Source organism: Protobothrops mucrosquamatus, unplaced genomic scaffold (genome assembly GCF_001527695.2).
Source record: "Protobothrops mucrosquamatus isolate PMUCROS unplaced genomic scaffold, P.Mucros_1.0 scaffold5066, whole genome shotgun sequence".
NCBI lineage: Eukaryota > Metazoa > Chordata > Lepidosauria > Squamata > Viperidae > Protobothrops > Protobothrops mucrosquamatus.
In genome coordinates, this window is record NW_015390943.1 from 13,556 (window position 1) to 24,585 (window position 11,030).

General features: G+C 37.6%; 1 protein-coding gene across 1 annotated transcript in view; it reads right to left on the reverse strand.

The window, feature by feature from the left end:
* The window catches only part of LOC107299525 (phospholipase B1, membrane-associated-like), a gene marked incomplete at its 3' end in the record, with an annotated part of 29,767 nt that overhangs the window by 12,270 nt on the left and 6,467 nt on the right, over positions 1–11,030 (reverse strand). Inside the window, exons 3-7 of the mRNA XM_015828886.1 lie at positions 8,812–8,912; positions 6,916–6,997; positions 5,129–5,233; positions 2,127–2,222; positions 525–596 (exon numbers count right to left, since the gene is read on the reverse strand). Of these exons, the coding sequence (XP_015684372.1) occupies positions 525–596; positions 2,127–2,222; positions 5,129–5,233; positions 6,916–6,997; positions 8,812–8,912 (456 nt within the window). The remainder of the gene's footprint in view (positions 1–524; positions 597–2,126; positions 2,223–5,128; positions 5,234–6,915; positions 6,998–8,811; positions 8,913–11,030) is intronic.

Below are 11,030 nucleotides of genomic sequence, written 5' to 3' on the forward strand. Positions count from 1 at the left end.
AATATTTCTTTCTATCTTGTAGGTGTCAAGCTTCAAAGAAACGTATTTTGCTTCAGCCATCGTTGTTTCTTAGCTTGCCAACAGGGGGGAGGGGGGATGATTGGAATGCTCATCGCAGGTCTGAGTGGTCTATCATGAGAACCAAGGTCATCGGAGAACCGTTGGTTGGAAACTGAAGATTTTTCTTGTAACAAATGTCTGACACTTAATTAAGGAATGTGACCTGCACTATTAGGGGGAAGGGAGGTTCTATACTTTTAATTTACTGTACCATTTTAGCCAGAGCTGGCTTTTTATTTATCAGTGCTGATATGCTGTACTCAATAAAGTTTTGCATTAGAGATTGGAATGTCTCAGCTGTGCTTACTTTGTTGGGATCATCAGTCAGAACTTTGACAGTAGGATTTATAGAAAAGAAACAGGATGGTGATGACAATATTAATCTCACTTGCACAGCAAGGATTGGAAAGAAAATAGTACTGGAAATTACATTGCACTATAGAGTCCTAAAAAAATTCATTTACCTGGTTTGGACATTTGAGTGTTATCTCAGGTTCAAGTCTTTGTATTATTGTCTTTTCTGCAATGGGTTCCAACTGTAGTAAATAATAAGAAAAGATGTAGGGCATGGAATAGGAGATGAAAAACAAAAGATGCAGGAATGGATGCCATAAATCATTACAAAGTGTAATCCACAGACCTTTCGGAGAATAAGATAAATCAATATATAATTGTTTTTTGAACTATAACTATCTAATCCTGCAATTTTTAGTATATTAAAGATATAATGCACAAAGGAAAGAATATTGCAGCAGAACATCTGGTTCAGTTCCTTTCCAAACAAAAGGATTGCATTTTCTAAATTCAGTAGCTGAACTATTACTCCAGAAGAAATATTGCAGGCAGTTTTGCTGTGTATCCTCTGGAATTGCAGTACAACCAATTACCCATTTGTGAAAAGTCCACCTCATTCACTTCTTGGAACCATTAGATCAGGCATGTCATGCTGCCAGCCCGTGGGCCAGATGCATCACACTGAAACTGCGGCCACCCCATTGCCGGCAATGGGAAAAAAGTCACGATATGTTGCGCGACATCATGTGACATCACGAGTTTGACATGCCTGCATTAGATGGAATGGTAATTTTTATATTTTGCAATTTACTAGCCGGAGAAGAGGGAAGAGGGTCTATGACAACTCTCCATAGCCCAATTGCCACAGCCAACTCACTATGGCCAACTTGCCATAGCCAACTCGCTGCGGGACAAGAATTACACTAATATCAAAGAAATAATCCAGTAGAATCCTTAAAGAAAGGATGCCAAAGGAGGGACAAAATAAAATGTGAATGACAAAAATTAAAATATTTTTTTAATTATTTTAAATAATTAAATTGAATTGTTGAATTGTCCCACAGTGAGTCGTCCCATGGCGAGTTGGCTATGACAAATTGGCCATGGAGAGTTGTCCCATTCCAGAGGGAAGAAGCACCTAAGTTAAGACGATTCGTGGCAACAGAGTTGAGGACTCTCACAAGGGTTGCATGCATGCAATTAGGAGCATTTGTGTGGCAATAACAGTGGCTGTCTAAGGTAGCATGAAAGTATCTTAACACAGACTTCCTAAATCTTATCTTCCTAATAATCTACAAGTGGACATCCAGTTAAAAATCCATTGTGACACTACATACACAATGAATGTGATTCACCAATATCTTTCCATAATCAGAAAACAATTGACTTTCAGGATGGGTATGTCCTGTTAGTTTTTCCTATTGTGGACATTATAAAGTTTCAGTGCTTTTTACTAGCAGATTTTCTTCACTTCTCAGAGTATAACCTTCTCACTGTTCCTGCCTATAGCATAAAACAAATGCCAGTTCTATAGATGTGAAAGATATATATCAGGTTCTCATTCAGTTTTTTTCTTTGCTTTGCTTTTAAATTATTCTTAGATTATGATGGTTGTACAAAATGTCCACATTCTCAGATTTATGAATGGGATTAAAAGAAAATCTTCTAGAGCAGGGGTCCTCAACCTTGGCAACTTTAAGACTTGTGGACTTCAACTCCCAGAATTCCTCAGCCAGTTTCTTGAGGACCCCTGTTCTAGAACAATCTCTTACCATGTTGTTCCACAGCCCCCGAGCAGCCTGGATATGAGTCTTCTGGCTGAAATGAAAACAGTCTGGCGCAAAATATGAAGCATCTGGAAGCCCATCCTAAAGTAAGAATCAGACATTATTATTTCCATAAGGGCAACTCTGCTGATTTCTTCCAGCAAAGCAAATATGTGTTGCTGGATATATTTTCAAGAACTAGAGCCACTTCACTTGAGGGACAGAAAAGAACCTGTAAAAATGGAAACAAATGACTATCCAATTCAAGATACTCAGTCTATATATACAGAATAAAGCGTAAATATATGCTGTACACAACAAGCTTAATGACTGTCGATCACAACAATTGTGAATACTGCTGAGGCTACAGATCCATGAAGATACTGTGTTATCCTCTTTGAAGAATTTCTTGGTTGTTAGATATATATCCCATCTTTCTTCTTGAAGCTGAAGGTGATATATTATATTGTGCTCCCTTTTCGACTTTTGTCTCTACAACTAGAGATAAAGAGATTGGACTGACAAAGTGTGACTTACCCAAAGTCACTTAATTATCTTTGATGACTGAGGATGAATTTGAATCAGAATTTCCACAGTCAGGTCCTATATCTTAACCACTATATCTTACAGGTTATCTATATATAGCAAATTGAAATCCAGTCCACACATTCCAAGAAATGTGTGATTTTTTTTTAAAAAAAAATGCTTAATGTGTCTAATTTTATTTTGAAGAGATGGGAAGCAGAATAGTGATCTTTGAGAGAAAGTTGGCAGAGTCCTGCAATATACATACCACAACATTTGTACAAGAACATCTTTAAACTTTTTAACTGATTAGTTTGTGCATTTTAATGAAAAGTGTATTTTTTATAAAATTCGACTTAGGATGAAAATAGGGCAAACAAATTTACTCAAATGAGAAATAAATTATATCTGAACACTATTAAAGAACCTCTTAAAAGTCTGGTAATTCCAAACTGCAAGTATTGTCCACTGGCTTTTCCAATTGCTCTAGGAGCAATTTACAGTCTTGTAGCCCTGTTCAGGTGATACATTTCCACACCAAATTCAACACTTAAGTAGATGTCATTGAAAAACTAGTGTCAATGGATACAACATGGTTCTCTTCAGCCAGGACTCTTTGTTGTCACACATTAGTTTCCATATGAACTAGAAGACAATATTCTTTATGTGTTGATTATGGGAACATATCATCCAAAGAATAGTAATACCCCATAGCCACAACTAAGTTGATGTGAAGACTCTATTTTGGGGGATTTATTACATACAAGAGATTGATGATACGTTTCTATTATGAAAATCCTGAGCAGCTCTTGCACAAGAATAAAAGCAAGGACTACTGGACAAATTCAGTGTATCTAATATTCAAAGTACACATCTTATCTATTTGAGTATATTCTATTTTAATTCTCACTAATAAGTCAAAGCCCCAATTTTCTTCAGTCTTATTCTAGCTTTCTTTGCCAAATTGTCTTCCATGTCCGTGCTTTTGGGTCATCAAATAAATCTCCCTGTGTTGTTATGTATATTGTTTGACATAGAAAAAACCATCCGGTCACCATTTTTTTGAGAGGACTAACAAATTGTCTCTCTATTTTTCCATCTCGACGTAGTTGTCCTGAACTGTTTATCTTCTCTTCAATCTGTTCTTCTTCTTGATCCTCAGGTTTCTTCTGATTTATATAGGAAGTCTTTTCCCTTTTCCATATTGTCAGTCCCTTTTCTGGGTTTTGCATTAACTGTATTTGTTGATCAGTTGAATCTTCTGTCATAATATTTAATTGTTCCACTTTTTCTAATATATTCTGTGTAGTTAATTTTTTAGTTGTAATCAAAGTTTGAGTTCGTATATTTGGGCTGACATCTTTTTATTTTCTGTAACTTCTTATTTCATCAGTAGCTGTAATAATAGTTTCATAAATTGCTTTCAACATAAAGAGAATCTGTTCCTGATCTTCACCCATATGCTCTTAGTAATGTATTAGGTTAAAAGCTTTGCAATCAGAGAATGCAAAAAAAAAAAATTTTTGTCACTGAGTATAGAACACAGCTGGGCCTCTCACAGCTGATATCTCAAGGTTACAAAAGTCTTATCTATAGTCTGGGCTACTGGCCAAGTCTCTTTTAAGCAATAACAAGTTGTAATATCAGGTTTAGCCATAAGATGTCACCCATACCATTTAAAATTTTCTTTTAAGTCCAAAATGTGTATAAACTTTTCAATTTTACTTCTTTTTTGTAAGTAAAAACCCAGATCTTCAGTAAGAATAAAAAATCTTTTAGTCTACAAACTTAAAAAAAATAAAATTCCAATTAGGATCAAATTATTCTTACAACATTTTAAACTCCCCTGGATAGTCAGTCACCACTGTTTTTAGAGGGAGGGATAGAATCTCCCTTCCCTCTCCACAGGGGGGAAAGTACTTTGAGCAGCTTATGCAGGTAAAAAATATAGTTAGGATTTAAGAGAGGTAGATCTCACCCAGTCTCATCCGCGCTGCTTTATAGTTGCCTGATGGTAAATGTGACTTTGGCTGTCTGCAGCCTAATGACAAGCCATATTTCTATGGCTGGTCTTTCGTCCGCTGGTTTGGATGGCTGCCCCAGATCAAGCGGAAGGGCTACTGCCCTCCCACGATCAAGCAGGGATCCCCTCCTTGCTGGTCACCCCTACAGGGTGACTTTCAACCCTTTCCAGGGTCCCCCAGCAAAGCAAAACTGGATGTGGAAGATGGAGCTCGCCTTCCAGATGGCCATTGATATACAATTTAGTCTGCTGACCATTAAATCATAGTTGCTTGCAACCATCATGGCTTTGCTATCCTTCTCCTGCCCAAATAATTCCCAATCTCACCACATTATGAGTTGGGTTCAGACACAGTCAAATGTAAATGAGACCATTGAACTCAATGGTATTTAAGTTAGCTAGGTCCCACCTATGATTTACAGTTCTCAAAAAGATAGCACATGTATACATTTGTAGTTACCGGAGTCATAGGCATTTCTGGTTTTTCGAAAAGTGGCTGCACAACCACAGTGAAATCTTCTCTTGTGTCATACCTTCCACTCTTGATTAAGCGATGCGTTTCTTCCTGGAAAAACAAAAACCCATTATATTGCTCCTTTTAGAGCAGCTAAACAGTGAAATGACAGGCTGATATGTCTGTCAAAGAGATGTCAAACACAGGAATAATGCTCAATCACTTCTTTATGTGGGGAAAATTGCTAATTTTTCAGAGCATTTGAATCTGACCCCTAATTGTCTACACTCTTATGGACCTTGAAACTCAGAACTAAACTCAAGCCCATTAGTGCTTCCCCCCCCTCCATCCGAAGTATAAGATAATGCATGCTTCCCCATCCTTTGAATTACCAAAGGTCATGGAGTAAAAATTAATTCTTCTCCATCCCACAATTCATCTGATCCATATTTTTCAGTACATGTGTGTTATATATTGTACATTTAGTGATTTACAATTTACAATTTCTCTTGCACATTCATGCACAGACACACATAAAGTTGCTAACGTGAGAAGCTACCTAAGGGTTCAGATTAAGTCCTCCAAAGATTTCCCAACCTGCCATTTCAGTGTTGCCTGTGACTTGAGATGAATTCTGAACATACATTCATGAAAAACCAAAAACTCAAAAGTGGAATTTTATCTGAGGTTAAATGAAGTAAGCGCTGAGATGAAAGAAAAGGAGATAATGGCAGAGTTTGTTCCAATAGAAAATAGTCAAGACCTATGGAAATGCAAGCGTTCAAAGAGAGAGAAAACTCTGGTTTTCTGGTTAACATTGCCCACAAAATTTACATACCTATTGTTCTACAAAACAATTAGAATCCCTATTTTTTTTAATCTGAATAGGGAGATTATGTCATAAATCTCCATGATGTAATATGTGATGTGGTCTTGAGAATCTATTCCAAATTCTCATTTCTGCTACAGGCTCTTTTCCTCAGATTCCCAATAACAAAAGAAACTGTACCATCAAAACAATAGCCCACTGCATTTTTGCCTCTACTATAGTCATCTTTTCTTTGCTCACTGTCAAACTAAGTCACATTTCAAAGTCCAAGTCACTGGGCTTTGCTTCTAACCAGACATCTGATATTTATGGAGCACACAGCAGGACATCTGCCTTTTCAAGTCCATTTGTTCTATCTAATACTGGAGGAATTGTTGCATTATTCTTTGTTTAAATATATAATGTACCCCCAAAATGAAGCAATGGACTTACAGGTTTTAAAGGAATTTAAAACAGGTTAAAATAATTCAAGCAGAAAAACAGTCTTGCTTTTCTCAAGAGAGCCAGTATTTTATTGACCAACTATATAACACAAAATATTTTTAAACAAGTTTGATGGAGCCTATTTCCATATTAAGTGTATAACTGCAGCTTTCGGTCAGTTGCACTTTTTGGAATTACGATGTATTTCCATTTATGTTAAACCTTTTTGAACTTGTAAGTAAAGGTGCATAGGATTGAGATGTGTGTTTTATTGATAAAAATTAGGTTATGTGATTATTATCAAAAGTTGGCCCAGCACTGCAAGTACGCTTTTAAATGAAGGTGTGAAAAAGACTAAATGTAATTTTGACATTTTAAGTCACTACTTATTATTTTTAAACTAACTTGCTTTTAATGGTTAAAAACAAATCCTGAAGCAGAGTTGTAAAATGGCAAAAATATCTAATATGTTGATGCTTGGTTTTTAAACGGATGAGGTGTAGAACACTGCTATATGTTATTTATAATAAATTTCCCTTACCTGATATCTTCGATTTAAAAACTCCAACTTTTCAATTTCAGAGGAATTGTCATTAGGTTTGAAAATGCATGGACACAGTGCCCTAGAGGGGAAAAAATGGCACAAGTTGACCATATAATTCTTATCTCAGACATTTTAAAAAGTAGAAATCTGTTTTCATGTCCCAGAACTACGTTTCATGTTACACATGCTGTGAAATGCATCTTATGCTCAAACAATATTGTCTATGGAGATTCTCAAATATGCTGGTCATGGTTGTCCCAAAGGTGTTTTTTTCAAAAGGACTTTATTTTTCCTTGAAGACAGTTTGCTTTTCATCCAAGAAGCTTCTTCAGCTTTGATTGAATGGTTGGAGAATGAAAGGATTTATATTGCTTGCAGTCATCTGCTTGATAGCATTCTTTCTGAGAGTCGTTGAGGCTTCTTGAAAGTTTATCTGTGCCCTTAGGGTCACCTCCTGAATAATGCAAATGGGTGTGGAACCTTCTTGGAACTGCTGAAAGGGCTGCAGTACAATGCAGTGAGACATGTGCACATCTGTACTCTGGAGAAACAAAACAACCACTTCGCAAAAGCATGGCACAACATAGGAGAACAAACCCATCAGGACAAGATTCAGTAGTGCATCTGCATTTGAAAGACAAAGATCACTCTTTTGAAGACAGCAAAGTCCACATTCTGGACAGAGATGACCACTGGTTTGAAAGAGAGGTCAAAGGGGGAGGAATATCACACCACCTATCTCCTGTCTACAACACAGTCTTTTCAGCAGTTCCAAGAAGGTTCCACACTTATCTGCATTACAGACAAACCTTCCATTGGCCTCAATGACTCTCAAAAAGAATCCTAATAAGCAGATAACTGCAAGCAGTATAAATCTTTCCATTCTCCACCATTTGGTCAGAGCTGAAGAAGCTTCTTGGAAGTGAAATGTCTTCAAGGAAAAACCAAGTCCAGTTGCCTTTTGAAAAAGCACCTTTGTATCAAACAATATTGCCTCCTCCAATTGAATTGGTTAAGTATCACACATGATTTCATGGAGAACTGTTTTTCTGTAATATGCTATACTTCTTGGGTTTGAGTCATTGCTCTTTTCTATGAATAGAAGCCTCACAGTGCATCCTTTAGAGCAGGGCTTTTCAACCTTTTCGCTGATTGTACCACTTTTAGAATATGGCAGTATTCGAGTACCACCAGTCACCTAGCAAGGTGTCAAAAACTTGATGACCCCCCCCAAAAAAAGGAAAAAAGTGATATAAAGTACAGGTAGTCCTTGACTTACAACAGTTCGCTTAGTGACTGTTCAAAATTACAACAGCACTGAAAAAAGTGACTTATGACCATTTTTCACACTTATGACTGTTGCAGCATCCCCAGGGTCATGTGATTTACATTTGGATGCTTGGCAACCAATTCATATTTATGATGGTCACATTGTCCCAGGGTCATGTGATCCCCTTTTGCAACCTTCTGACAAGCAAAGTCAATGGGGAAAACAGATTCACTTAACAACTATGTTACTAATTTAACAACTGCAGTGATTCGCTTAACAAAGGTGGCAAGAAAAATCATAAAATGGGGCAAAACTCATTTAACAAATTTCTCACCCCTTCTTTTATATCCTCTCTTCTCTCCCTTTTATATCCTTCTCTCCCTCTTTATATCATCTCTTCTCTCTCTATGGAGCAGATTTGATGACAAATCCACCCCATAATCTATGACTCTTCCAAGACTATTTCTATACCTTTTGATAAATGGTGCGTACTTAGTTTATATTTCCATATCACAACAATCAAAATTAGTAAAAAGCAATTTCTTAAGTTTAAGAAGAGCCACAATCAGCACAGATATTAGAGATTTTTCCCAGTTCCAGCACAATATCAATTCATTTCAAACCTCATAATCAATCTTGGGCAGTAAATGCTCTTCTCCTGATACAATTTCCTCACAGGTATCACATCAAGAACTGTTGCCAGGTTCACAAATGCACGAGGGACCTGCAAAGAGATACATATAAAACAGAATGGGTAGTAGCAGTTTACAAGCCATGTGGTTCTTTTATAAAAGTAATACATAAGAACTGTCAAATGTCTCTATGAGGTAGTGAAGTTGGGAAAAGTAACTATAGCCAGGTAGAAACACTTCTCACCCCATTTCCTCCATTCATTCATTAACTCACAACTTTACTCACAAGCATCCAAGCTGGTGTCTGCAGCTGATTGTGATAACTGAGCCACACCCTGGCATTTTCTCCACTCAGGCCCTTAGCTTGCAAAAGCAAATGTTAAGATGGAGTGAGGAAGAGTATAGGGACAGAGAATAATAGGGTTGAAGGGACCTTGTAGGTCTTCTAGTCCAAGCCCCTGCCCACAGCAGGAGATTCTGTAACTCAGGGGTCCCCAACCCCTGGTCCATGGACTGGTACCGGGCCGCAGCATGCCAGCAACCGGTCTGCAGAAACAAGCAAAGCCCCATCTATAGGATGCAGGCAGCACTCTCTGGTCCATGGAAAAAACTTTGGAGAATAAATTGACTCCCTCTTATCTATGGCAGCCCCTCAAGTACTGGAAGACTGGTATCATATCACCCCTAGTTCTTCTCTTCATCAGACTAGACATACCTAGTTCCCTCAGTCATTCATCATATAGTTTAACCTCCATATCCCTTATCATTTTTGTTGCTCTTCTGTGCACTTTTTCTAGGATTTCAACATCTTTTTTGTATCATGGTGACCAAAATTGGACATAGTATTCCATGTGTGGTCTCACCAGTGCAGTATAAAGTAGTACTATCACTTCATATGAGCTTGAAACTATCCCTCTATTAATGCAATCTAGGGCTGTACTTACTTACTTACTTACTTACTTACTTACTTACTTACTTACTTACTTACTTACTTAATTTATTTATTTATTGCAGCTGAAGAACACTGCTGGCTCATATTTAAATGATGATTTACTAGGACACCTAGCTCTCTTTCACAGTTGCCAGGTACCACTAACTCTATATGTGTGCATTTGATTTTTCTTGCCTATGCGAAGGACTTGCTTTTCCCATTGAATTTCATATTGTTGGATAGGGCCTAGTGGTCAAGTCAGTCAAGGTCCTTCTGAATCTTGAGTTATTCCTCCCCGCTTCGTGTCATCTGCAAATTTAATGAGTTCCCCTTCTATCCCCTCATCTAAACCATTTGTGAAGAAGTTCAAGAGTGCTTGGACCTAAGACAGAACTTTGAGGTACCCCACTGCATGCTTCTCTCCACATACAGTAGATGTAGGTCCATTGAGGACTACCCACTAAATATGGGTGGTCAGCGAATGCAAATCCATCTGGTGGTGGTACGTCTTGTCTATTCCACTTTGTTCTATCTTACCAAGAAGTAGGCTATGGACTACTTTGCCAAATGCATTACTGAAATCTAAATAAACTAAGTCCACAGCATTCCCATTATCCACTAATTTAGTCACTTTGTCAAAGAAGGCAATAAGGTTTATCTGGTTTTTGACAAACCCATGAAAAATGGCAAACAAGTGGCACACAGATGGGGAAGTAGAGACAATATCTGGAGATTGGCAACTATTACAAGCAGGCAAGGAGACTCTCATTCAACTGCCTGGACCACATGCTATGGTGAATAGCATATCCAAGTGGGAGTCCCACTTGGAGCTTTGCCAGGAGCTTGGCAGCTACTAGAAGGCGAGCAACCACACTGAAACAACATCTTAACTGTCAGTAACTTATCCTAACTTTCAGAAGACCTTTTGGAAAAAGGAAAAGTTATATGCTACTTTATAGACTTTGAGGCATTTGTCTGAACTGAGTATTACATGACTGAATATAAAGGACTGAGTGTTAAAGATACATTTATGTAGCAACAGCAACTTGGAAAACCTAGAAGGATGAAGTTTACCCAGAGCAATACTTTGTTGTTGGGGAAGTTGTCTGCTACAGTTAAGCATTCTGTATTGATTTGCTATGCCATGGTGTGTCCAATCCTTGGAAAGCAAAAAACCCTTATAGACCCAATCTTCACAACACAAGAGGCTCAAGAGTCGCTATTTTCTGCTTCAGTGGACAAAACTAAATTGGCAAAGTTTTAAGGAGACACATCTCTT